The 27,167-nt window shown below is 33.2% G+C and overlaps 1 protein-coding gene across 1 annotated transcript; it reads left to right on the top strand.

The window, feature by feature from the left end:
• The first annotated feature begins 22 nt into the window (after window positions 1-22).
• LOC123664274 lies at window positions 23-27,167 on the top strand. The gene is made up of 23 exons (XM_045598866.1): window positions 23-30; window positions 3,431-4,686; window positions 4,809-5,016; window positions 5,151-5,196; window positions 5,524-5,615; window positions 5,715-6,480; window positions 6,564-7,256; window positions 7,335-7,530; window positions 8,221-11,502; window positions 11,883-12,121; window positions 12,256-12,372; window positions 12,469-12,633; window positions 12,767-13,011; window positions 16,154-16,359; window positions 16,774-16,900; window positions 18,130-18,266; window positions 18,722-18,844; window positions 19,215-19,469; window positions 20,483-21,186; window positions 22,170-22,337; window positions 24,422-24,517; window positions 25,492-25,588; window positions 26,989-27,167. The coding sequence occupies exons 1-23, from the start codon at window positions 23-25 to the stop codon at window positions 27,096-27,098; spliced, it is 9,336 nt and encodes a 3,111-aa protein (XP_045454822.1). The 3' UTR covers window positions 27,099-27,167.

The following is a 27,167-nucleotide window of genomic DNA, read 5'->3' as shown; positions in this document are numbered from 1 at the left end:
CGTAGTTGGTTAAAAAGGCCCAATGTCAAAGTTTGTCGTACTGATGTCGCACTGCTACTATTGTTTTATATCAGTTTTTCAGTTTCAGTGTGAACTTGGGAACAACTTTATGAATGAAAAACGCATTATAACCCTGTCACGAAGTAGAAAACAATGTTAAGACAAAATAATAACCAGTTATTTGGAAACAGTGCTCTTAGAAACTGATCAGATTGACTTTGTAAATTTTTCGTTTTGATTGTCATCTTTATACAAATAAATAAAATTGGAGTGTATCTAGTAATATTAAAATAACCGCTTTTTACTGAATGCATATGGATGTATACACGGTACATATACCAAAATAACATTTTTTACAATTTTTGTCTGTCTGTCTGTCTGTTTATTCCGGCTAATCTCTGAAACAGCTGGACGGGAATTTCACTAGCAGATAAATGATGTAATAAAGAGTAACTTAGGCTACTAGCACTCAAAACAATGTTTGTTTGAATTTTTTGTCTGTTTGTCTGTGTGTTTGTGCGCACTAATCTCAGAAACGGCTTATCTGATTTACATGTGGTTTTTACTAATATATTGTTGCAAGCTTAGATTAACATTTAGTATTTGTTTTATGTCAATCGGTTTCTAAATACGAAAGTTATGCCAATTTACCATCACGTTGAAAATCTAAAGTAGGTACATACAATATTTTATAGTGACAAAGATTTACTAGTTATATTTCAGTATACATCGAATTGTATTTAAAGCAAATGCAAAGTATCATCGTATCGTGTTGAGATGGTTTACAAATAGAGATAATTACCATAACTTGCTCCTTTTTTTCTTTTCTTCAAGTTAATGATTGACGAGTCATTAGTAAGCGAGGAAGTGGTCACATGACAACCCGTGTTTGTATTTCCGGTCATTAGTCTACGGATGGGTTATTAGTTGCTAGCAAGACAACTAATTAAAAGCCTGTTGCGTGACTTTTTCACATAATCTGAATATCGAATCGTGATTTTGTTTGCTCTAGTTTTAGTCATATACTAAATTCATTCGTCACAACTTCGGAATTATGTTATTTAGATTATATGTTGGAATTTGTTGTTAAGATGTAATAAACGTTACGAAATAATTTAGTTGTTGCATTATAATGTTGTTGGATAATTATTATTTAACCAACTTTTAATTGCTTAAGCAATGAAGCTTAAATTTATTATTAGTAACAACCTTTTAATCAAATAATTTATTACTATGTAAGTTATTAGTAAATTATATTACAGAGTTTATGACGAAAAACATTGAGCAGACTGTTATTAAAGAAAGCGATATTTAATTTTTTTATTATTAGAAATTTAATTTGTCGTTTCCTATTTTCCACTTTTAATGCGTTATTAAGGCTCAATTACGTAATTTCAAATACATACTTTCCGAAGTGGTCACTAAGATATGTAAAACTTTAGAATGATTTGTGGTGAAATAAATGCTATTAAAAGTAAATTATATTGAAAAGGCAATGTTTATTACTTTCGTGTTTCCCAAGTCGATTTAAGAGATTGAAATACTTTTAGTGCTTATTAGGCCGTTTGGGACAATCTCGTATTAATTATTACGTTGCCTTAATTCTTTAAAAGGTCTTAATCTTAAAAATGGTAATATAAGTAATATAAAGTAAGTTAATCAGATAAAAGTTAAGTTTATCAGATAAAATAAATTAAATAATTCATAGTTCAGCTTTATATTTGTAATATTAAATAAATTAACTTTTTAAATAATAGTCATTAATCACAAAAAAAAAAAATGAAAATATATTAATAAACTATAATTATTATATCAGAATATTAATAGTTCTTATCATTTCAATAAGTGTGGGAAAATCTATTGAAGCATATAAATCATGTATTTACATTATTTGTGTAGGAACGATGTTGTATTGTTCGCTATCTTTTTATCTGAAACTGAGGTAGGACACAGCAGGAATTCCCTGCTCAAAATATGGAGCAGCCCGACTGGGGAAGTACCTCGACCTTACAGAAGATCACAGCTGAATAATACTGTTTTCAAGCAGTATTGTGTTCCTGTTGGTGATTAAGGTGACCAGAGCTCCTGGGGGGGGGGGGGGTTGGGTCGGCAACGCGCTTGCGATGCTTCTGGTGTTGCAGGTGTCTATAAGCTACGGTAATCGCTTACCATCAGGTGAGCCGTACGCTTGTTTGCCGACCTAGTGATATAAAAAAAAAAATCTTTTCTTTGTTAATTAATATTTAGCTGTTTTTAAGACTTCATTATTACGTATTACATTTAGATCAATATTAATAGTAAGTATAATTAGCTCTCTAAAACGAATTTTATTTATAACCAGCTGCCCGAACAGACTTTGTTCTGTCAATAGTTAATAGTAAAAATTTAATAATGTAAAAACTTTAATTTTTTTAAGTATTAAAACCTTCAGAACATACAAGAAAATAAATTAACAGAATTGTTAGAGCCATTCTCGAGTTATGCGCTTAGCAACATTCGTTTTTATTCATATAGATTTTACAAGTTCTTACCTTTTGTCTTACATAAATGTGGCATAATTACTTCTTATTACGTGCCCGCTAAAATCGGTTTAGCTATTATTACAGACAGATAAAAATATGAAAAAATTGTTTTTTAATATTCTGATTATTATAAGAAAGGATATTATTTTGATATCATAAGCCTTACTATATCATAAACCTTAATGCAAAAATTAATTTTTATTATTTAAGGGTACAAAGCGTGTTTATTAACCGACTTAAAAAATGGAGGAGTTTACTCAATTCGACCGTATATTTATATATTTTTAATGTATGTTCGGGGATAACTTCGTCATTTATGAACTGATTTTGATAATTCCTTTTTGTTGGAAAGGAGATATCCCAGGTGTGTTACCATAATAAGAAAACCAGGATCTGATGATGGAATCCCAGAGATATCGAAGGAAACCCTCGAAAATCGTATTCACGATTAGTACGTTTGTTAATTTTTTCGTCTACTTACGTTGTATTACTTGTCGATGTAATTAGAGCCATTTTTTTTCGTTTGCGAGCAAACACAATTGTAATTATTTTTATAACAACGTGAACTATGGTGTTAAATCAAAATAACATCAAGCATTACTAATTAGTGTACGTTCATGTTTTCAGTTTACTATTATTAAAATATTACGTGTTATAACGTAATTTGGAATTCCTTTGCAATTTTTCATACACGCATTATCGAACGTCTGATTTATCAAACGGCGATGGTAACAATTCGATTGAGTCGGTCGATTTGAATGTTTATGAACTAGCAAACACGCGAAGCGTTATCGCATAAATTTATGCGTTATTATACCTCATCAAAGTGACAACCATATTAAATGAACCCATTTTTGTGTTACGTAAGTAACTTAATATATTATAATTAACTATTTTTCTTGTTTCAGGATTGATCCACCGGTTACTCAGACAGACTATCAAATGGAGGATAAAAAAAATGTGACAGCGACGCAACAACCGCTCACACAGCAACATCTAATGGCACACCATGTCCACCCTGACCAAATATATTCACCACAGCAGTCACAGTTACCGGTGCATTTAAACAACCAGTTCGCACAAATTCAACCCAATGGCGTCATGCACCAGCTATTGCAAAGTCAATATCAATCCAACATGAATGCACGATCACCGCTCCTTGAAAACAGACACGATATGTATGGTACTGGAAAAAACCACGATTACGCTAGACATTACGGAGCTAATGACAATTATAATTATACACAGTCGCCTCCTAGACTAGAAAAAACACTAATCCACGTAGATCAAAATGTTAATCACGAACTATTGCAAAATATGCCTAAAGGATACAATGCAGAAGTTTATCAAGATTATTTAAAACGAAACCCACCGAAAGATAGTAACCAAATATACCAAAACCATCAACATACCTATAGGCCTAATGTTAATCAGTACGGTTCAAAGCCATATCTACCGTATTCAAATAGAATAGGACCACAAAGTAATACCGAATTATTAAGAAGACAGTACAATGAAATACAACAAATGAAAATACAGCAACAAATGCATTATCAAAATCAGGCTCAAATGCATCAACAACAAAAATTCGCAGAACGGCAGTTATTGCTACAACAGATTCATGGAGTTCAACCGCCACCAAATTTGCAAAATAGTATTTATTCAGATAGTTCATATCGAGATTTATACAGTAGCAAAAATGATTTTAAAGATTATAGTAGTCCAGATTTACAAAAGGATATTGATATGTATGCCAAAAACAATGAGTATAAAGATAGAGAAATACCTAACAGGCAGTATCAAGAAACGCAATGGCAATCAAATCAGGCTGATTTTCGGGAGACGGAAAGACAAAACATACAAGACCATGGCAAGTCTAAATGTCACTCTTCACCTTCCGAATATAACAATCATAAGAACAGTTCTGGAATGGTCTCACCGATGAAATCAAGCGACTCAAGTACACCTAGTATAAAATCACCTTCTTTGGAAAGTCGACGGAGTAGTAGTGGTACTCAAGCTTTACGCTCTCCAACGGCCCAACGAATACCTTCGGCCCCTGTAACTATGGCTGGACTACTATATAAACAAGGATCTGATGGTCTGAAAGTTTGGCGGAAGCGGTGGTTCGTGTTATCAGAATACTGCTTGTTCTATTATAAAAGTAAGTAATAATAATGTAATATAGTTAAAAAAAAAGAAAAAAAAATATATTATTATCATTCATACATTTTATATGTTTGTATCGAGAAATATGACTCATTTCATTTTCTGATTTATTTTCAGGTCAAGATGAAGAAAAACTTCTAGGATCAGTTCTTCTACCATCGTACAGAGTATCTGCGTGCACTGCAGATGATAAAGTAATGCGGAAGTATGCTTTTAAATTGGAACACGCAAATATGCGGACGTATGTGCTAGCTGCGTTAGACCAGGAAGCTATGTTGAAGTGGGTTAAAGCACTCACCATGGCTGCTCTTATGCAAAATTCCACGTAAGATAATCAATTAATAATATGTTTGAAAAGTAAACATTGGATAAGCTGTTACAATTATATATCACAATTTCTTTGAAGACGAGTGGGATCAATAATATATGATTTATTTATCTTATATTTTCTTTTTTCAGTGATCAGCAGCAAAAACAAAATGATCGAGTAGCTGCGAAAACAGAGGTAGGTATTATTTATTGTACATGATCATTTACCCATTCAGGTGACTAACAGTTAGTTCACTAGCGCGTGAACAAGGACAGATATTATGCGCGGTCATAACTGCAAAGTTGCTGTTGGTATCGGAAAATTACGTATATTTTAAGTAGTCTATAATTGTTAAATGTATTCTTATATTATTTATTATTTCTTAAGGTAAGAAATACTTTATAAATGTTTCAAATGGCATTGGTGTAAGTATGGCTTTTTTACGCAAATATTATTTTTACGTCAGTATTATAGTGTCCTGAGTTCAGTGTGCGTTTTCATATTTTAAATTTCTATTTTTAGGATGACGACGAAGGAGCATGTCCGACTTATGCAAACGCTCCTCCTAAACCAAGAAGATCTAATGATGGATACAATTCACCTAGTCCTGATATGTACGTATTATATATTTATTTTTAATATTTTTCGAAAAGCACTTAATTTGTGTTCCATATTATGTGTAATACAAATTTTCTAAAATGAAAATTTTACAGGTACGATCCAAATTATGATCTACTTAAAAAACCTGCATCACAGTATAGTCAAGGCACCAACCACACTCGATACCCGGACACAAACTATAGCACTAAACAGGAGATTTACACTCGCAACCTGCAATCACCGCCCACGCAAATGCCTTTTCAAACTAAACGGCCTTATGATACGCAGAATTTGTCATTACCATTAACAAATACTGTTTCAGAATCACTAGGTAAGAATCATACACCCTCCATGAACAAATCTAACCCACAATCTCCTTATTTTGACACTAGGAAAAATCAGCAACAGCAACAGCCAGATGATAAAATCGAAAGTAGTTATGAAAAGCAACCAAACTACAATCCTTTTCTCCAAGATTATGGGGAGAGAATTGAACAGAAACACAAAGACGACGAAGTAACCCGACCTCCGGCTGATGCAAATAAAACTTTGTTTCACAATGAGAGTTATCCTGAGTCTCAAATGAATACTAAACCATACGTCGATGCAAGTGTATATGGAAGGGAAATGTATAGTGACCTAAATAATAAATTCACCAAACTGTCAAGTACAATGAATGAGCGTTTAGCTGAAAGACGTACTCCAGACGCTTATAGAAGATCCAAAACGATGTCATCATATAATAACGAAAATATTGGGGACTATGAAGACATTTATGCAGCATACGGCAACGAAAAATTGAATGCAAAGTCACCAAATCCATCGCGCGATGCTGTGAGTCTGTCTAATCCCAAATCTCCACAAGATCAACTTGTTTATGTATGTTATAATTGTATTGATTTACTTCGCAAACTTAATAATGTACAGATTCAATTTCATAATTCTTTCATTATTTTTTCCAGGCTCAAGAAAAAGTTTTTAGTGGGCCTTCAGTTTTACGAAGGAAGAAGATGCAGGCAAGTGGTATTCAGCCACCAATGCCGCGTCCTCATAGTGCTGATTTTCTAGAATATGAATCAAAAAATGAGGTTCTTAACAAAACTATGCCATCACGAAGTAATTACGATCCACCGAAACAACCACAGCGTCCCAAATCGAGCCTAGATATTAATTCTTATTATGATCCTAGTTCAGATAAATATTATTCTGAGGAAAGTTATGCACAAAAAATGAGACAGTCAGCACAATATTTGCAACAACAAAGACTTGGGCCTAGGAATATACAAATTCCATTAGATAAATATGCAAGCGGACTAGCTGAGAAACAATTGCAGTCACCATATGCTCAAACTGTCAATAATAATTATGAAACTGAGTTTAATGTCAATCGAAATATTCGAGATAACGTCAGTCATAATTCAAAGTATAGTGATTTAGAAGCAATGAACTCTAATTGGACATTAAAAGAGAAAAATCTAGAAAAGCATAAGGATTATTTTAACCGAAGCGGTAGTGTGATAAGCGATGGCTCTAATATGAGTGGCGTTGTTAATGATGCAAACAGATATGAATCGAATATTGAAGGATTTATTAGATCTGCAAGTGCAAGACTTCCTTCATCTACTGAAAGAGAAGGTGAAAAGAAAGTACAACAGGTATGATTGCATCTTTTCGTTATTTTATTTTTCCTTTTTATTTTATTTCTTTTTATTATACTTTTATTAACATTTTAGCGTGAAGAATCGATGAAAAGACTTTTAGAGTGGAAGCAAAGAATGTTACAATCTCCTCTTACGAGAAAAAGCACTCCAGCAACCATTTCTTTAGCGAGATCTTTAAATCAAAGCAGACAATCGTTGCGGTCAGACCAGTATAAGCCTAAGTCGTATAAAAACGCATCATATAACAGTTATTCTTCAGACGACGAAGGTAAGATTCGTCTTTTCAATAGTGAAGTTTAAAATATTTACTTAAATAGCATGAAGAAGTAATTAGTATACTTCTTTATAGTAAATAAATATGTATAACTAGCATGTATTTACTGTTTTATTAATGCATGAAACTCGATTCTTAGTTAGTTATAGTAGAACATATAATTAAGTAAAATTAATATATTTTTATCTTGTATATTGAAATAGTTGAACTCTATGTCCATTTTCATTGCGACACTAATTCTATCATATTATTATTTCCCAATTCTTCCATTCCAATATAGTTCTTTAATAGTAAATACATAAATATAATGAAATAATATAAAAATGCCATTGCTATAATACATTTTTAATTATATTATGTCGTAATTATACATAACTATGTAATACTTACATTGACCTCGCAATAGTATATTATAATGATGACTGCGCTTCAAGGAAAGGTACCTTCCTGCCTGCTGGGACTAGTGTCACTAACAAAAAATCAACTAGTATAGTACCGGTGGTGGGTTATGGATTTCTAATTTGGTATTGTTGTATGAGTAGTTTTATTATTTTAACATATACTTATTTTAAAATGGAATATAAAATTAATACTAACAAGCACATCACCAGCAGTAAGTCTGCTACTATATAATAAAAACAATAATAAAAATATTAAGATGATGGTTTCGCTTTTGCACCCCAGAAGAAAGACCGGGCACTGATCTGCAAAATACGAGAGATATGCAGGCAGGAAGGTCCCATAATGTTAATGCCACTAGCCCTACCTTATCGCGGCTGACTTCTCCGCACGCGCTTAGTTCTACTTCACTCGCAGAAAGTATATTAACTGATCAAGCAACTTCGTCTGTTGTAGAAAATACTTATGAAAATATTCTCTGCACAATTTCTCTGCCTAAAATAGTTACTGATATCGACAGTGGCGAGGATGAGTTCATAAATTTTAACTCCATTAAGAAGGAACCAGAGGTAGTTCCGTCGACCTCCAGGGGAACCGTTAATAAAATGGAATGTTCACGTGAATCACAATTAAGTGATAATGAAGGTTATGAAACGCATGATAGTGAAGCTGACTCAGAAACAAACATTGAATATACAGATAATGACTTAGATGAAGTTTTGTTGGCATCGGACAATGAAGTTGAAAATTTCAATGAAAGTGTTGCTGTGAAAGTAAATATGGACAACGTACCTGCAGTTACAGAAGAAAAAATAGCTAAAAAGTCAGAAACACCGCCAGTTCGTTTATTAGGGGAAGATCATTATCTGCCCATGAGTCCACGAAAAATTTCTACCATCGAACCAGCGCATAAAACAATATTGGAAAATATAAGCGTTTTTGGTCAAAATATGCCATTTAATTATGAAGACAACCCTTACGTAGAAATGAATGTGGGTAACGAAGAGGATGATACGCAAACTTATGAGATAGTATGCGTAAATAACGAAAAGTCAGAACCAGTTTATATGGAACTAAGTAGTGTAATATCACAAATAAAATCAAATGAAGACTCAGTTAAATCAAATACATTAATTGATACAGCATCTAATTTTGCAAATACAAAAGAACAAACATTGAAAAGGATTTCTAAAGAAGAAAAAAGCTCTAAGGAGAGATTAGATTTATCTGAAGCCGAAGAAGAAGATAAAGAAAATTCACTGGATTCACCTTTCAATAGATTTAGTATTTCTGATAATTTTCGCCCAGCTTCATATTATCTTGGCGGTAGCAGATCTACATTAGAAAGACCAGAAAGTTTTGATAGTGAAATAGTACAGGCTCTAGTACCGAGTTCCTCGCCTCCATTTGATGCTACGTTAGATGAAGAACTTTCTAAGTATATATTAGATAAACTAGATAAATCTGATATTTCACAAGATAATTCTATAATTAAAATGTTAACAAGGGAAAATCAAAAAATGAGTAAGGTAAAAAAGAAAACAACATCTCTAATGATATATAGCAGTCATACTTCGATTCACGACACTCTTTCAAGGGGCGAAAAAATTCGTCATAGCAGGGCAAGTCTAACAAGTGAAAATAATAAGTATCTGGAAACGTCAAGCCAATTTTTAAATAATTTTATCGTAGAAAGACTTAACAATAGTGATAACGAAACCGATTCTTTTGAAAGTCATAAAATAAACAAAGAAAGATCAAGGTTATCCTTAGAGTCAGATGTGAGTAGTAAATTTGATGCGGCACCTTCAACTGAATCTGATTCTATTGTAGATTTGCGACACCCATTTGAAATATCTAATTTCGAAAATGAGAATAAAAGACGACCTCTGTCTGATCATTCGATATATGAATTTAATGAATCTGAAATTCCTAATCTAAGTAACGATTACTCGAATATTAATTTAGATACCTATTTACAAACTTTAAAAAGTCCTACTATGGAGTATAGTATAAAACCTCATTGTTTTGCATCAAATAGGATTAGCACAAACAGTGACATACTGAAAAATAATAATTCAACTATTAACAACGAAAATACTATTGGTCATGCTCGTTCGTCAAGTACACCTGTAACTCAAAATTTAGTTTTAGTTTCTGACGATGGAAGAAGCAGTTCCGAAACTCAGTCCAGATGTCTTAGTAAAAATGGCATCGAACACACAGGGTCCCAAAGCTCATGCAGTTCTATTGGATTACCTATGTCACCATTTTCTTTTTATCGAAAAGAATACAATGGCGATACAATAAAAAAGAAAAATCTAAACAATAATGTATTGGCTGATAAAACAAAAGAATTTGACTCTGAGAAATTGTCTTTAAGACCAGCCTTGGAAACAGCTAGTTCTTCTGCTACGACTGGATTTCATAGTAGAGAAAGCTCGACAGAACATAGCGCACCATATTATTACTCAGATCTTTCGTCACAAGAACATATTAATGTGCTTCCTGTGTCACATTTTCTAAAAAATACAAATATTCATCGTAAGTTAAATAATCAAAGAAGGAGAATTCCAACGCAGAAAAAAAATGAAATAACACATATCCATAATCCGATACGCAGTAATCAAATCGTAATATCTGAACAACCTTTCGATTTAGCAGCTTCTGCTAAAAGTGTGTCAGTTGAATTTTTAAGTGCTGTTGAGAAAAATCCAGATTTTGATTTCAAAAACATATATGAGTCAACTAGTAACAAAGCTTCTAAAATACCAGAATCAATGAACTTAATCTCTAGTCTTAGTTGTAAAAAGAGTTCAAACAAAAAAAACTATGACCATATTTCGTCACCAAACCAAAGCAATCACAATAACGTGCAACGTGTTTCAACGGGAAGCATGTCTTCCCACTGTAGCGAAAATTCTTCCAACACAGTTTACTACGATGCTGAAAACGAAGCAAGTGCTTATGAAAATGTTATATATCACGGAGAGAAGCATTGGGATGAGGATATTTTGTGGCGGGACAATTTAAGACGTGTGTCTCATCGCCATGCTCGATCTTTGGACGATTTAGATGCTATATCTATTGAAAATTCTATACAAGACAGACCTTATGTTAATGCGACTGCAATGAATAGCATAAAACGTATAAAAAAATCTATTTTGAATAAATCTAAGTCTAATTCTACTTATGTTAACTGTGACATTCAGGCTCAAGTCAAAGTAGATAGGCAAATAGATTCTCAGAGCGAAGATAAGGACGAAAACGATGTTTACGTTAGTCTAGCAAAAGATTCTGAGATTAATCAGGAGCAAACTGATGAAGGTGTATATGAACAGCTTACAATAGAATCAACAGAAAACGCGCCAACGCCTAGAAATTGCAATAAAAATAGACGAAAATTTGAAATAGACAGAGAAAATCTGCGGCAATGGGATTTAATGTCTAGCGGTTTAATGAAAGGCGAATTAGGTCGCGTGCGGAGTACAGTCGTAGGTATGCGTGCCAGTGAACATATAGGAAGTTATAACACGGACAATGGAACTGACAGTGCAAACAATGAAGGTATCCTATAGCATGGTCCTGTAAGGTACACTATGTAAGTTTCATTTATATTAAAACTTTACGAAAAAATCAAAACTGATTGTAAATAATTTGGCATTTTTATGTGGAAATGTTATTTATAACATTTTTGTGTATTTCTTTTAAAGGATGGGTTAAACAAGATAAGGTGTACAAAAATGTTTGGCATGCAAGACCTAACATGGACTATGACTTATTTACTTTATTACCTGTAAATATGAAGTCTTTACTAATATTTAAATACATTAGCACTTTATCATGTTTTACCATCATTTTGTTAATAGTACCGTTTAACTTCGACAAACGTTGAATTTTAAAATGCTTCGTCGTTAAGTAAATATGATAATAATTGGTTCTTACAGCTTCTATGACGATGTCTGGCACAAATATCGAACCAAGCCCAACTAACAATAACAACAATCATACAAACCAGCAAAATTTATCAAAAAAATCGTTTCTCGGAAGTAACACATCCATTGGGAGGGGTAATAGGGATGGCAATATACCAGTGAGGGCCGTTAGCCCAAGAGTCCGATGGGTAGAAGAAAAACCTTCAAATGAGCAATATGACTCACAACAGATAACGACATCGCAACAAAATGTAAGATCTTTTAGATTTCACAAATTGGTAACAATACCTTAATTACTACTTAAACTTAAATATATATTTTTCATCTCATTTTTTACCCAATTCTAAGAAAATTCTGTTAATGGAATGTATTTTGTTCAATTTAGTTAAATACATCGGTGACAGCAGAAGAATCATGGGCTAGGTCACCACCAAGAGCTCAACAACAACCTATCAGAGCTGTGAGCCCAAGAATACGAAGGAATACTGAAAATGATGATATGGTATTTTTAGTCTATATAAATATTTATCAGTAAACGTTTTGTTTATTTTTTTTTATCATGCTTCATTTTTTTTGCTTTGATTTTTTTTTGCGTTAGCGTAAGGAGGTTCATAATCAAGACATGAGCGATATCCCAACTGCCGGTGAACTTCTTGGGAGAAGTCACGAGGAGTTAGTTCTACTTTTGATTCAGTTGAGAAGACGTCATACAGCGACTCACCGAGCCATTGAAACTTGCTGTGCCCAAATTAGTAGTATTAAGGTTTCTTTTCATCCTTTTTGTTATCTGTTCATTTATTTAATACATTCAATATGTTGGCTTTTGTTGTTGATACGTTCTTTTTATTTTACTTATTGATAGATTATAATAAAAATTACAATTAACTTTTTTTTAGGATTGTTTGAGCTCATTAAAGGCCATGGAGCGAGAAGAAAGTTTACAACGCTTAGAACAGTTGAAAATGCAATTAATGGAACTTGAAAACCAGTATGAAAAGAGCAAACCTTTAGTACAATTAGTCGATAATATGGTTAAATTAGGGTCACTTTACAATAGACCTGGTTCAACTATTGAGAGGTTGGAAAGAAATCAGAGACTGAGGCAAAAAGTCTTAGCTGAACATGCTCTGGAGCAACAGAGGTAACTTTTTGATAATGTAACTTAAAAAAAATTTAAATTAATTTTAAGGAATTTCGTTTTTTTATTCCACTATGTTTAAAAACTTACTTCTAAATGTTGATTTTCCAATAAAAAGCTACAAAAAAAAAATTGGTTGCCTGTAAAGTCGGTATACGGGCGAAAGTTTTACGTGACAACGACTTTGAGTGGTAAAATAATTTTAATGTGAATATTCATTCGTATAGTAGGAAGAAGGATGAAATAATAGTAACAATTTTAAACATTTATTTATACAAAGAATTATATTTAAAACATTAATTTATACAAAGAATCTCGCACTGAATTTCATATTAACAAAATTTTATTTTTACCTTTACACATACATACGTAATTATATACAAATATACATACAATAACTTGCAATACATTTGCGTACAATGAAACAGCGTTTACTACAACTTAACTTGTTCCTATCTGAGTGATTTTGCCCGAGTGGAAGGGACGCGTGCCTCTCACTCGCTCTCATTGTGAGCGCATAACGTGAGCGGAGCGTAACGCAGTTTCTTGAAGTGTCACCCGGCAAACCAATTTATAAGACGTTGTCACGTCAAAATCGGCGAAATAAACACGCTTTCATGCCATAAAATTAAATTACATTTTAAACCTTTTTAATTTCCACGAAAACGCTATCAGCCATTTTGGTGACGTAACGTGGTTAATAACAAAAGTCGTGTTTAACGCATGTAAGACCGAACTCGCGGAACTCGTTCAATATGTCAAAAGTTCAATATCTTATACATATACTCTTTGTCGTTCAACGTTACCAGCTACAAATATTTGGTGTTTTTGTGTAAAATAATGAATTACAATAGCTATCGTTGGTGTGTAGTATCTAGCTGTACAAATAATAGCATTAAAAATACTATTAAGTCTTAATTTGGCAGTAACTTATGGAATAAAACATAACACACACTTTCTAACATTATTTTTCAAATTAGGCATACCTGGCACTTACATAAAAAAAAAAAAACAGTATAATACAACACAAGTAATACTTACAAAAATGTTTTAACATACCGAAATTCGACAGAACAGAAGATTGGGTTACATGCAAAAAACTGCAACCATCATTGAATCCATTTTTGGCAGATTCGTACTATCTGATTTTAGAAAACCCTTTTGCATTTTAATAAATACTAGATCGTTCAATAAGTCCCGAGACTAACCTGGAAATGGCGCATATATTAAAAACTCTTTTGATTTTTAAAAAGTACTGGCTATCAATACAAGAATATGTGCCAAATTTTTAAAAATGGAACACTAAAATTATTGATTTTGAAACATTTAAGTGACGCTACGGTTGTAATTTCGATACAATGGAAAAAAACGAGTTTCGTGTGTTGATAAAACATTGTTTTTTAATGGGAAAAAATATCGTTGAAGCACAGCAATGGCTTATAAAATGTTATGCAGGATCAGGTCCCTTTAAAGCAACCATTTGTCGGTGGTATGCCGACTTCAAACGCGGTTGCATGGACCCCAATGATGGTGAACGCTCAGGTCGTCCAAATGAAGCAGTGACTCAACAAAATATTAACCAAGTCCTCAAAATCGTATTGGAAGATCGGAAGGTAAAAGTGCGAGAGATAGCCGAGATAGTGAAGATTTTAGCTGGTAGTGTTTTCACTATTTTACATAAAAATTTGGCCATGAAAAAGCTTTTTTCTAAGTGGGTGCCGCGTTTGCTTACAACTAATCAAAAGGAACAACGTATCAATGATTCAGAGCGATGTTTGGCGCTGATGAATCATAATAAAAAGGATTTTTTACATTGGTATGTAACAATGGATGAAACCTGGATATACCATTTCACTCCGGAATCCAATCGGCAGGCAGCGGAGTGGAGAGCGGCTGGTGAAAGCCGCCCGAAGCGTCCAAAGACTCAGAAATCGGCCGGTAAGGTTATGGCGTCTATATTTTGGGATGCGCATGGAATACTTTTCATCGACTACCTTGAAAAGGGGCAAAATATAAATAGTGACTATCACATGTGCTTATTGGAGCGATTGAAGTACGAAATTGCGGATAAACGGCCTCACATGAACAAAAAGAAAGTGGTGTTTCACCAGGACAACGCGCCTTATCACAAGTCCGTGAGAACGATGGCCAAAATTAACGCATTGGGCTTCGAATTGCTTCCTCATCCCCCTTATTCGCCAGACTTGGCCCCCAGCGATTACTGGCTGTTTGCAGACCTCAAAAAAATGCTTCAGGGTAATAAATTTGACTCAAATAGTGAAGTTATCGCAGCAACGGAGGCTTATTTTGAAGCCAAAGACAAATCGTTCTACACACATGGGATAGAAAAGTTAGAAAAGCGTTGGAGGGACTGTATCGCTCTTGGAGGAGACTATGTTGATGAATAAAAATTAATTTTATAAAAAAGACCTTTTTTTAGTACTTAGTCTCGGGACTTATTGAACCACGTGTTAAATAGCTACAAATAAAATGCACTCAACAAAGAGCACAACTATTACTCCTTGAAGTTAAAGTTGATAGATTATTATATAGCTGTTTACAGCACTGACAAAATTTTGTTTTTGCCCGACCCCCCTGTTTAGGTCACTCGTGTTTTAGGTCACGTGATATATAGAATAAAATATACGACTTTTCAATATAGAAAACAATAATGTGGTTTTATGATTCAATTTGATTTTTTTAATCAAAAGTTGGTGCTTGTCCGATGTCCATATGTTCCCATTTAAATTTGATCGAGATCAAATACTTTTTGGGTTATCTGTAATAAAACGTATTTAATTGATTATTTTTTCAACTACCTACGTTTTATTACTTTGTCGATATAAATTGAATATGGTTTTTTCCGTTTGCGAACAAACAATTATTTACATTTGCTTATGTCAAATGCATTATAGTAGTCATTTATTATTTATTTTATTTATTTATTCTTAATGTACACCAAAATACAGACACATATAAAGAAAGATATAATACAAGATGTACAAAAGCGATCTTATTGCTTTAGAGCGATTTCTTCCAGATAACTTTTGGGTACAGGACACGATACAGTAGCAGCGGTTAATCATGTTATTGTTAGTCATGTTTCTTTTACAAGATTTTTTTCAATAAAGTAATTGAATTTCTGGTATCTTAAAACATTAAACATCTTAAATACTTTGACAAATATTTTCAGATGGCTAGAAAGCGCGGCAGCTGGTAAAGCCCTAGAAACTGAAGCCGCTAGAGTGAGGGTCGCAGAACTATGGGCTTTGGAACAAGAATTAGCTGATGAGGCAGCTATACTCCAAGGACTTAAAACTGATAAAGATGCTATTGATTCTTTACTTACTGGTACGTATTTTGTTGCAGTATCTGAACAAATATCTAATTTTCGATCATAATAATTATGAAATTGATTTAGAGTGATCTGATGCTGGTCTCTAATTTTCTATGTTTTGGCCTATTCGAACTTACAAGTTTTATTAAATAACAAAAACTCAACTTTTAAACATCTAATTTTTCTCTTTCCTCTGACAGACATTGTTCCATTCTATATTCTAAATTAGTTACAAGTTTGAAGATAAAATAAACAAATAAGAAAAAATTATTCATACTTGAATTAACTCATACATTTTAGTTCTATATAATGTTGTACAAGACTATTAAGGATGAACGCTTAGAGTCTAAAGCTAATTAATTCATATTTTTTGATAATTAATTAAGAGCTTGAAGAAGATTTCTACTAGTATTTTCTATTATTTACAGGAGTTCGCAGCAAACTCGACAGTGTCAACATCAGTGGAAGATCTCAGACGTCGAGTGGCTTAGAAGTTGAGCTCGCCCGAGTGCATGCCATGTTGGCGCACAATTCTAAGGTTTATAAGGTTTTCATCTATACCATGCACTTTTATTTTAATTTATTTAATTTTATTTCTTTATATATTTATTGGGAAGCCAACGTAGCATTCACTAAGGATATATTCCTTAGCTTTGTACAATTGTTAATTTAAAAGTGTCATTAAGTATATCACAATTACAGGCTTACTTAGCATGCAAGTATATACTCGGTATAGGCTGTTCAACTTTTAACCACGTAATAGATAACATTGTACGTGAAAAAATTCCTAGCCCATTTTTAAAATTAATTTTGTTTAAATAAACGAGCTACTTTGATAGACTCACTGTGAATGATAGCTTTCGTGAGTACGTAATTATTATTAAAAAAAAAAAAACAAAAAAAAAACTTTTGCCATACACTCTAAAACTTAACAAATCTGCATTAAAAATGTAATAAAATAAACCGAAATATAAAAATTATCCTTTAATGTCGCTTAACCTTTTTAATTTTTTGTGGCCTGTATTATGATTGTCTGTATATATCACTATCTAGTCAATTAGTTTTTTTTAGTATATCTGCTTGCTATCTTTTTTAAAATAATTCGTTATGATATAATATTGTGCACTATATTTGAAATATGTTTTCATTTTTTGTTAACATAAATATATAACGTGATTCTATTTAGCATATATATATATATATATATATATATATATATCTATATATATATATATATATATATATATATATATATATATATATATATATGAAAGGCTTAAAGAAGCGAAAAATTTATAGAGCAATTATTTAATCATTTTTACTATCGGCAATAAAGACGATGGTAGGGCAAAAATTTTGCTAATTAATAACAGCCCTTGTTCGCTTGTTTGCCAACCTATTTGTATTAAAAAAAAAAAAAAAAAACATCAACTATTATATGTAAACATAATGCTGATTTTTTGTAACTTATAATAGGTAACGAGTTCTACAGTATCATATATGTATTTTTGTTATAATTTTTACAATTACTTTGTTAAATTTAATTGCATTATATATTTTTTCTCTACTTCATTCTTACTAAGCCATAAAGTATTCATTAATTTGTTATTAATATTTGTTTTTATTTCGGTGTCAGATCAGATAAATGTAATAAAGGTAGATGCTCACAGAAATAGATCTGTAATACGAAGGGGTCAAATATGTAGATGCGTATGGAAAGTAATCTGTGTTGTAATATCTAAAGGGACGGGTAAACAATAAAAAAAATATATAATAATATTGGAACAGAAACTGGAGCAAACAGTAGCAGACAACGCGCGGCTAGAGAGAGAGCTTCATCACTTGAGGCGAGCATTACGCGCGCAGAGAGGGAGCGCTGCGCACACGCCGCACCCTCACCCCACGGCTCTGCTGGAGGACGGTGAGTGTGGACTAAATAAATGAATATCTTAAATTTACACACACTCAATTGTTCCAAAGGTAAGCAATTTAATGCTTGGGTCATAGGTGAAAGTCTAGAAGAAGTCATAGGTACATGTATATTTTTTATTACTTTTGTTAGTTATAAATAGATATCACAAACCGACTCCGAGCGGGAATCAAACCCACAACCCCTAAGCAGAAAGTAGGGTCACTACAAACTGCGTCAGCGAGCTAGAAATATAACGACTAGCTTCTGGTCAGTAGAAACTTAATACACCACGTTGCTTCACATCACATTGGACACGCCTTGTTGGACGAGTCCTCTCTAGATATACAGATTTCCTTACGAGGTAATATTCATTAAAACGTAATTTTATTTAAAATAATAAAAAGAAGTTTTTAATAAATATAATTTATATTACGTTACAAAATAAATAAAAATAATGTTTGCAGAGGTATCAAGAGTCCAGCATCTGGTGTCAGCGCTACAGCGCCAGCGACAAGAACTGAGCCGCGCGGTCAGACATCTCACGCAACAGTCACACGCTTTGCAAACCACTCACAACTCTATGCCTGGTAAGTATTTTTTTATACAACTAGGTCAACAAGCAAGCGTGTGGTTCACCTGATGTTAAGCGATTACCGTAGCGTAGCTTATAGCTAAACATACAGCTAAACAATACTGATCTTAAGTATCTAGTGTTGATTTCCTGTGGTGAGCAAGAAAGCCAGAGCACCTGGAGATGGTTGGGACTAGAGTTAACAAAGCGCTTAAAATGCTGGTATTACAGAAGGTTTCCATAGCCCCGGGTATCCTCTTATCAGACGGACTGTGTAAGCTTGTTTTACTACTTTTTGGTATATATAAAATAATACATTAAAAGAGACAGTAAATGGTCAAATAATGGTCAAATTTTAGTAAATTCAAAAATGTTGGTTGTTTTAGGTAAACAACCTCAACCGCATCACATTAGAAACCAAACCTCATCAAGCTCATCATGGCAGGAAACTAATTTAGATACAGGACACACAGTCGAGCATGGTCAATCTGATTACGACTATGAAATGTCAGGCCCGGTTCTTCCTCCTGGACATTATGGTCAAAGCAACGTTGAGACACCACTATATGTTGACACGAGAACGCCTGGAATGGATGTGGCGTCACCAATTAATAGTGAAGATATGCAGCATACAGCTTTTGGTAAGTGTATTTTTGAAAATTTACAAATATTATTTCTTAACTTTATTTAGGTATACTATAATTTTATATATAATAAAAGCTTAATGAAAAACAAATTTAAAAATTACTTTATTTAAATAGGCTTCAAAACATTTTTGAATAGTCATTTTACAAATTATTTTTATTTTATTTTATACTTTATTGTACACCACAAATATATTACAAATAATTGTGTTTGCTCGCAAACGAAAAAAAAACCGACTTCAATTACATCGACAAGTAATACAACGTAGATCGACGAAAAAATAGTCAAGACTACGCGTTATCAAAGATTACTCAAAAAGTAGTTATCAGATCTCGATAAAATTTAAATGTGACCACATGATAAACACCAGCTTTCGGTTATATTAAAAATTATCAAAATCGGTGCACCCATTAAAAAGTTATTGCGGATTTTCGAGAGTTTCCCTCGATTTCTCTGGGATCCCATCATCAGATCCTGGTTTCCTTATCATGGTACTAAACTAGGGATATCCCCTTTCTAACAAAAAAAGAATTATCAAAATCGGTACATCCAGTAGAAAGTTATGCGGTATAATACAACGTAGGTCGACGAAAAAAGCGTCAAGTAAAAACGCATTATTAGATATAACTCGAAAAGTAGTTGTTAGATCTCAAATAAATTTAAATGGGACCAATTGGCACATACCACCTTTCGATTAAAACAAAATTTGTCGAAATCGGTCTACCCGGTCAAAAGTTCTGATGTAACATACATAAAAAAAAAAAAAAAAAAAAAAAAAATACAGTCGAATTGAGAACCTCCTCCTTTTTTGGAAGTCGGTTAACAAAGCATAAAGATAGTTACAGACAGTGAAGTACAATGGGCGGACTTATGCCTAATTAGCCATTTCTTCCAGACAACCCATAAATTAAAATTAAAATATAACTTTTCATTTAACGAAGTCCTTGATTGGTTGGGTTAGCCATTATTACAGTCATGTAGTCAGTAAAAAAATCTTAATCTTTTACAGGTAACCTATCAAACGTAGAAAAACAAGAGATCAAAACTGTTCGCATTGTTAAAAGAGAGAGTGAGAGACGCCATAGAGACAGAGAAAGATCCTTGCAACCGATGTCTGATTGGTCTACCAGCAATATCACTGCCAATCTAGACCAGTTTCTAGAAGAAGAATTAGTGCAGCCCATAAATAACTATCGAGCTTCATCGCTACCACGAACAGATTATAACAAATATGAAGAATACTACACGAAGACACAAAATGAAACTCCGAACTATCTTCGCCATAACGAGAAAAATATGGACCAAAGTCCGAAATACCCATCAAGTCCCTCCCTATCCAACTACGATTATTCCAGAGACATATCATCTTTGAGTAGCAGTTATCATAAAGGCTATGACAGATACGATCGTACCGTTTCTCTATCGACTCAATATTTGAACAGCCCTACAGATAGTTCTAGAACATTAACTAATGATCCTATGTCGAAAACAAGCAGTATTGCCAGTTTGACGAGATCTAATATGGAGTTGTCTCCGATATTCAAGAGTGAAGCTGCAAAACAGATCATAACTGAAATGTCGGGAGATAAAACTAATAATGGTTCCCTGCACAGACGACAAGTTCCAAAGGAGAAGAGGAGACACTACACGGCACCGCATCATTTAAGTGCTAAGACACTCAATGAAATGCCTAAGGATGTTTTCAATCAAGACGTAAGCTAATATCTAAGCTCGTATTACTTAAAGTGTTACTTAAATACTCTATATTATACCTTAATCTATTTATAGCAACATATTGTAGGTACTCGCATACCTTACCGTATACATGTTCGCTAGAAATGTTTAGTCTGAACTCACGCCAGACGCTAGCTCTTTGATCGCCCATGTGTAATACCTATTATGCTGCCCTGCGTGTAGACGTAGGGTGGCATATTCTGAGTTTAGTTAAAAAAAGTCTATTTAACTTTTTTTTTCATAGTGGGAAAAAGAAAAAAATCTTAACAAAATAAAACATTTATTTTCATAAGGTACTTAGTTGTTGTTCTTAATTGAAGTGTAAAGCCATATAAGCTTATATATTTATCAAAAATTTTTTTTAACTCTTCTTGCCTTTATATTTGAGAAAACTTTTGAACTTTGAACTTGTGGAGGCCTATGTCCAGCAGGCTGAAATGCGTGCTGCGATGGTAATTATGATGTAGGTGGGATGGTTATTTATTATGACAATGACTTTGAGTAACATGATGAGTCGCTCGATTTGCCGCCTTGGACGTGCACACCTTACATGCCCGCTTACGACAGGCTTGTCTGTACTGACAAATAACGAGGAAACATTTGTTTGTTTGCAATATATAAACTTTGTAACTACTAAACATATTTTTTGTTAGTTGGATATTACATTAAGGTTGGATATTACATTGTCTAAAGCTAACGAGCTACTTTGTTTAAAACGAAATTAAAACTCTTAAATATCAGCCTTTATTTGATAGTGCCGAAGTAGTAAACATGACCAAAAAATAATGTGGGAGGAAATAAGATTCGTCTGTATTAATTAAAAAGAAACTCAATTTTCAGAATTTTTATTTCCAATTGATGAATTTTGGTCAATATTTTTAGACAGGCTTTGAGCAGATCTTTGTACGAATAAAGGAAACATTAAATAATTCCCATTCAATTTAGTCAATGATTTTAAACAGGCTTTAGGTAGATCGTTGGACGACGCCGACATGGAGCGTGCTCTGCGAGGCGCGGCGCCGGACGTGGTCCGGTCTGCACTGCCCTCGAGGAAAATTCCAGACTCTATCGATCAACTGTTGGCAGCTCCTCAGAAAATCATCATACCTGAGCGCTACATACCTGAAAAAGTAAGTTGTTAACATATTTTTGCTGTTTAGTTTTTACAGAGGTAGACCACAGAAATATCTTGCTCAAAATTTGGAACAGCCGTCTGGGGAAGTAGCTCGACCTTGCAGAAGATTACAGCTAAATAAAACTGCTCTCAAGCAGAGCTGTGTTCCAGAGTTCCTGAGAAGGGTCGGGGGTAGGGTTGGCAACGCGGTTGCCATGCTTCTGGTTTTGTAGGCTCTATAAGATACAAAAACAGCTTACTTTCATGTGAGCCGTACGCTTTTTTGCCGACCTTTTTATGTATATAAAGAAATAGTAATAAGTAATTTAACGACAGGCATATTTAGGAATTTATGATACTGTTAAACTGATCATTTCGACACCAACAATTTATACTACGCCAACTCGAATTTTCGATAAGTTGGTATTCTTAATGCAACTTGAATATATGTGTTTTTTTTTTTCTAATAATAAAAATTGTGAAATTGCAATGAATAAATTAACTATTAAAGATACCAAATTTCAAATAAGATTCTTAATTAATATAAAAGGTAACACGTTTTTCCCTTTTATAAGCCTCTATTGTAAAGTTCACTTTTATGAGTTAGCTTAGTATAAATTGCTGGTGTCGATTTATCTTATATATAAAATTCTCGTATCACAATGTTAGTTAAAATAACGACTGAACAGACTATTTTTTATACCCCTAAGTTATATAGGGGGATTAAGGGGGGGATAATAACATATTGCTTCTCCGAAAGTTTGCGACTGCGGGATTCACTCCGTCTTTATTAAAGTTTTTCTCCTGCTACCTCCGTAATCGGAGGCAGTATGTGCAGTTTAATGAACACGTCTCAAGGCCGTATTATACACTTTCCGGTATAAGCCAGGGCTCGAACCTTGGACCTTTGGAATTTTTATTATTTATAAATGATTTGCCTGACATAATCAGCGCAACTCACTGTCCGTTATTTGCAGATGACTTGAAGCTATTCTTGACAGTTGATAGTTTCTCGGATTGTGAGTTGTTGCAGCGGGACATTGTTAACGTCATGGAATGGAGTGCCCGTAACAAACTAACATTCAACAAAAGCAAGTGCTCTGTAATATCGTTTACGCGCGCGCAACATCCGATTGTGTACGATTATCGGTTAGATAATAATTGTACATTAAATAGACAAACGAACATAAGTGATTTAGGAATTTTAATGCGTTCAGATCTTAGTTTTGCCGATCATATTACAAATGTCGCTACTAAAGCCTACAAATCATTAGGATTTATTTTGAGGCAATCTTGTGACCTTGATAGTGCTGCGGTTATGAAAATATTATACAATAGCTTTGTAAGAAACGTTCTAGAAAGTAACGTAGTTATCTGGAGTCCACATGAGGCAAAATACACATGTTGGAAAAACTCCAAAAGAAATTTTAAAGATGGCTTTACTTCAAGAAATATGGATATTTTGTAGGCCATCCTTGCATATACCCCTCTTTATTTTTGCAGGGGATGCTAGGGTATGATTCTCTTGAAGTAAGAAGAGATGTTTTTTTAACTATATATTTTTATAATCTACTTACTGGCAAATTTTTTAACCCCTCTGTGTTAAGTTTTACTGAGCGTGCCAAAGTATAACCACGTTCGACGGCATGCTCTGTTTGCAATAATGAGACACAGTTCGAGATTGATGCGAGAGTCACCGTTAATTCGAGCACTGACTCTGCTTAATGGGGTGCTGGCGTGGGATCCAACTTTAGACATATTTTTTTCAACACCTGCTGTATTTTGCAAAGCGCTAAAGCGGTATATTGAGACCAAAGATTCGATATAACTGAAATTTTGTAAACGCATTAGATGATAAGATCTGTAATGTTTACAATATTATTATATGTAAATAAATAAATAAATATGGTAAAACAACGTTTGCGGAGTCAGCTTGTTAACTTATATTTAATATTTTAAGTATTGGCTGTTCTTATAGCCTGTAAGATAAAAATGTGCAAACATAGATACAATGCTGAACTGAGTGTAACTTAAATTTATACTTATTAATTACATTTGATTAATAAGTTCTTAAAAGGCTTAATTACATTTTTAATTTAGCCCCCAGAACTATCACCAGAAGAACAGCAGAAAAGGCAGGAAAAAGTAGAATCTATCAAGAAGATGCTGACCGGTTCTTCAGCCGATCCAAGCAAGGTCAGTACAAATTTAGTACTAGAGGGTCAGAGGAATTGGGTCATTTCCTGTGAAAGTTTTGTGAGTTTTCCTTGACATAAGAAAAACTAACTTGACTAAATTTCCAACTATAAATCTGTCACATTGTATCGTCTTTGAATTAGAAATATCAATCACACTAGTTAATAATCTGGCCAATTCATCAAATCACTAAAAAGTTCTTACAAACCCATAGTAAATGCTTTTCCATTTCTTCATTATTGTTGGAAACTATTAAAACTAACTAAATCATTAGTTGAAAATTGCATCTTGCATAGTTCGCTGCTTTTATTGTTGTATAGATTGTATCTCAAACTTCATCTGCATGACTATTTTCACAAATTTTCTCATAATTTTTAATTTCAAATGCAATTATTTCTTATGATTTAAATTATCTATATTGTAACTATATGATTAGATAAACTGTGTTTGCAGACTCATTTCAAAAAAGTAATGATACAATTTTGGGATGCTCTTTAAATTTTGTGGATTTCTGAGTAGTTTTTGTCCCACGGCCGTACCACAATTAATTTGAATTTATGCTACATAATTAGTGCAAATATTTTCAAAAAGAACTTGATTTTGTAAATTATCATAATTTATTTATTAAAAACGGTTATTTGAATATGTTTACAATTGAAATTGGTCTTAAGTTAAAACACCAATAATAAAAGATGCTTTACGACACAACTAAAGCTCAGTCTACATAAGCATTTAAAATTGGCTTTAATTAAAAAAAAAATATGCAAAGATGTTGTAGATAGTTTCTGACGAATTTACACTGAAAAAAAAGTGCAAAAAGTTTTGTAGATAGTTTCTGACAAATTTTCCCTATTTAAATTTCTATTTTTCAAAACAAAAAGAGCTTCCCAAAAAGCAATATAATCTGCAAATACAAGCTTAAAATAGCGGCTTCGAATGTTGGCTGTACATAAGCGCAGTGATTATTGTATTAGAGCCCGGACGGCGAAGAGAAGAGACAGCGAGAACACTTGCTCCAGATGAACCAGATCCTCGCCAAGCAGGTCACTGAGATGAGCAAGATCATAGCTGGTGAGACCTCCCGCTTTAGTTAGCTGGTTTTTTATTTACCTATGAGTGTATGTTGAATATAGGAGAAGGATCTCAATAAGATAAGCGCCGATCCTTCTCTTATATGTAGAAAGAGACCTATGCCCATCAGTGGGATATTAGACGCTGAATCGTGATCGTACGCTAAATGATTATTTTTTAGTAATGATATATATATTCTGTAACTTTATTCGTTACAATCTTCATTTATGATTATTAAGTCTTCCAAAAAATACTTCTTTAGTATGTAGTCTAAAAGTTCTCGTACTCGTAAGTATAAACGTAAAAGTATTTTCATGTTTGACAAAGTAAAAAAACGTGTCGATTTTAAAATACTTTTTGTTTATTTAAGTGTATTATGCGGGAAAATTCTCTGCCTTGAACTGCATACCATAAATAATTTTCGCCACATAACTACGAGAATACTTTAAATTCATGAAGATAGTTTCAGTAATGAAATGATTTATGAAACTGCTGGTATGATGGTGAATTTGAATTTCAAATGTGTGTAACGGATGTTAGTTTATTTAACTTAAAAGTCAGCTTAAGCATCAAAAATAATCATTTGGCAGAAGTTTTAATTCACTAGCTACATTTATGTTTGAAATTTTTCTGTACTGCATTACTTGTTTTCTTTTTTTTTCTGTAATGTTTGGCAATTGATTGATTTTATTTTACTTTTTTGTCACTTTTGTGTTACGAGAATTATCAAAGCATGTTTTTGTACAGGAGGTTTGACGAATGATTTTTACTGGGGCGAACGAAAGCATGAACTCTTTAAAAATGAAGATTCACAAATACAATCAGTTAAAGTACCTCTGCTGTAAATTCAAGTACTAGGAATGTTAGATAAGCAAATAATGTACTTGCACGTTTTAATCTAACAATTTATCAGTTTTGTTGTCAATTAAGCGTTTTCGATATAATGATGAATGCTTTGGTGATTCATGCTTTGATGATTGTCAGTTTGATGTAACTAACGTCACGTGTGAGTGTGTCCACGCATGTAACTATAATTAGCTTGGCATTTGTCCCCTCACAGGAACCAACTCTGAAGGTCCGTCCAGCGCGAACAACTAATCAAGAAACCATCTAGCTTTTCCCAAACCACGCACAATTAGACACGTAGTAAAGAATTTAGTATTATCATTATCAACAAAAACAAACTTAGTTAGAACTAAGACTTCATGGCTATGTTCTGGCGATCTTTAGAAGATTCATCGTATATTACGGCTTGGTTTCATTTTTGCATTTTCTTGTAAGTAGTTTTTTTTATTGCATTGTTTTTGGATTTTTAGTACTAATAACGATTGGACTCTCTGTTACATTAGAGAATGTGTAAATGTTTAAAAAGGTATTTATGTTTGGATTTGTGTCTCCAGTAAAAGCATTGGAAGAGCTGCCTCTCCAGGATAATACGGATGATTACGAAGACCGATCGCCCGATGTCGAATTGCCTATCTACCAACAAAGAGATAACTTCTTTACCTGAAGCTTTGTGACGAACATTCAAACTTTAAATTAATTTCAATCCAGATTTAATATCACGAAACATCTTGAA

The sequence above is a fragment of the Melitaea cinxia genome, chromosome 21 (genome assembly GCF_905220565.1).
Source record: "Melitaea cinxia chromosome 21, ilMelCinx1.1, whole genome shotgun sequence".
Classification (NCBI taxonomy): domain Eukaryota; kingdom Metazoa; phylum Arthropoda; class Insecta; order Lepidoptera; family Nymphalidae; genus Melitaea; species Melitaea cinxia.
Note: the sequence above shows the minus strand (reverse complement) of the source record. Positions and strands in the feature narration are given on the sequence as shown.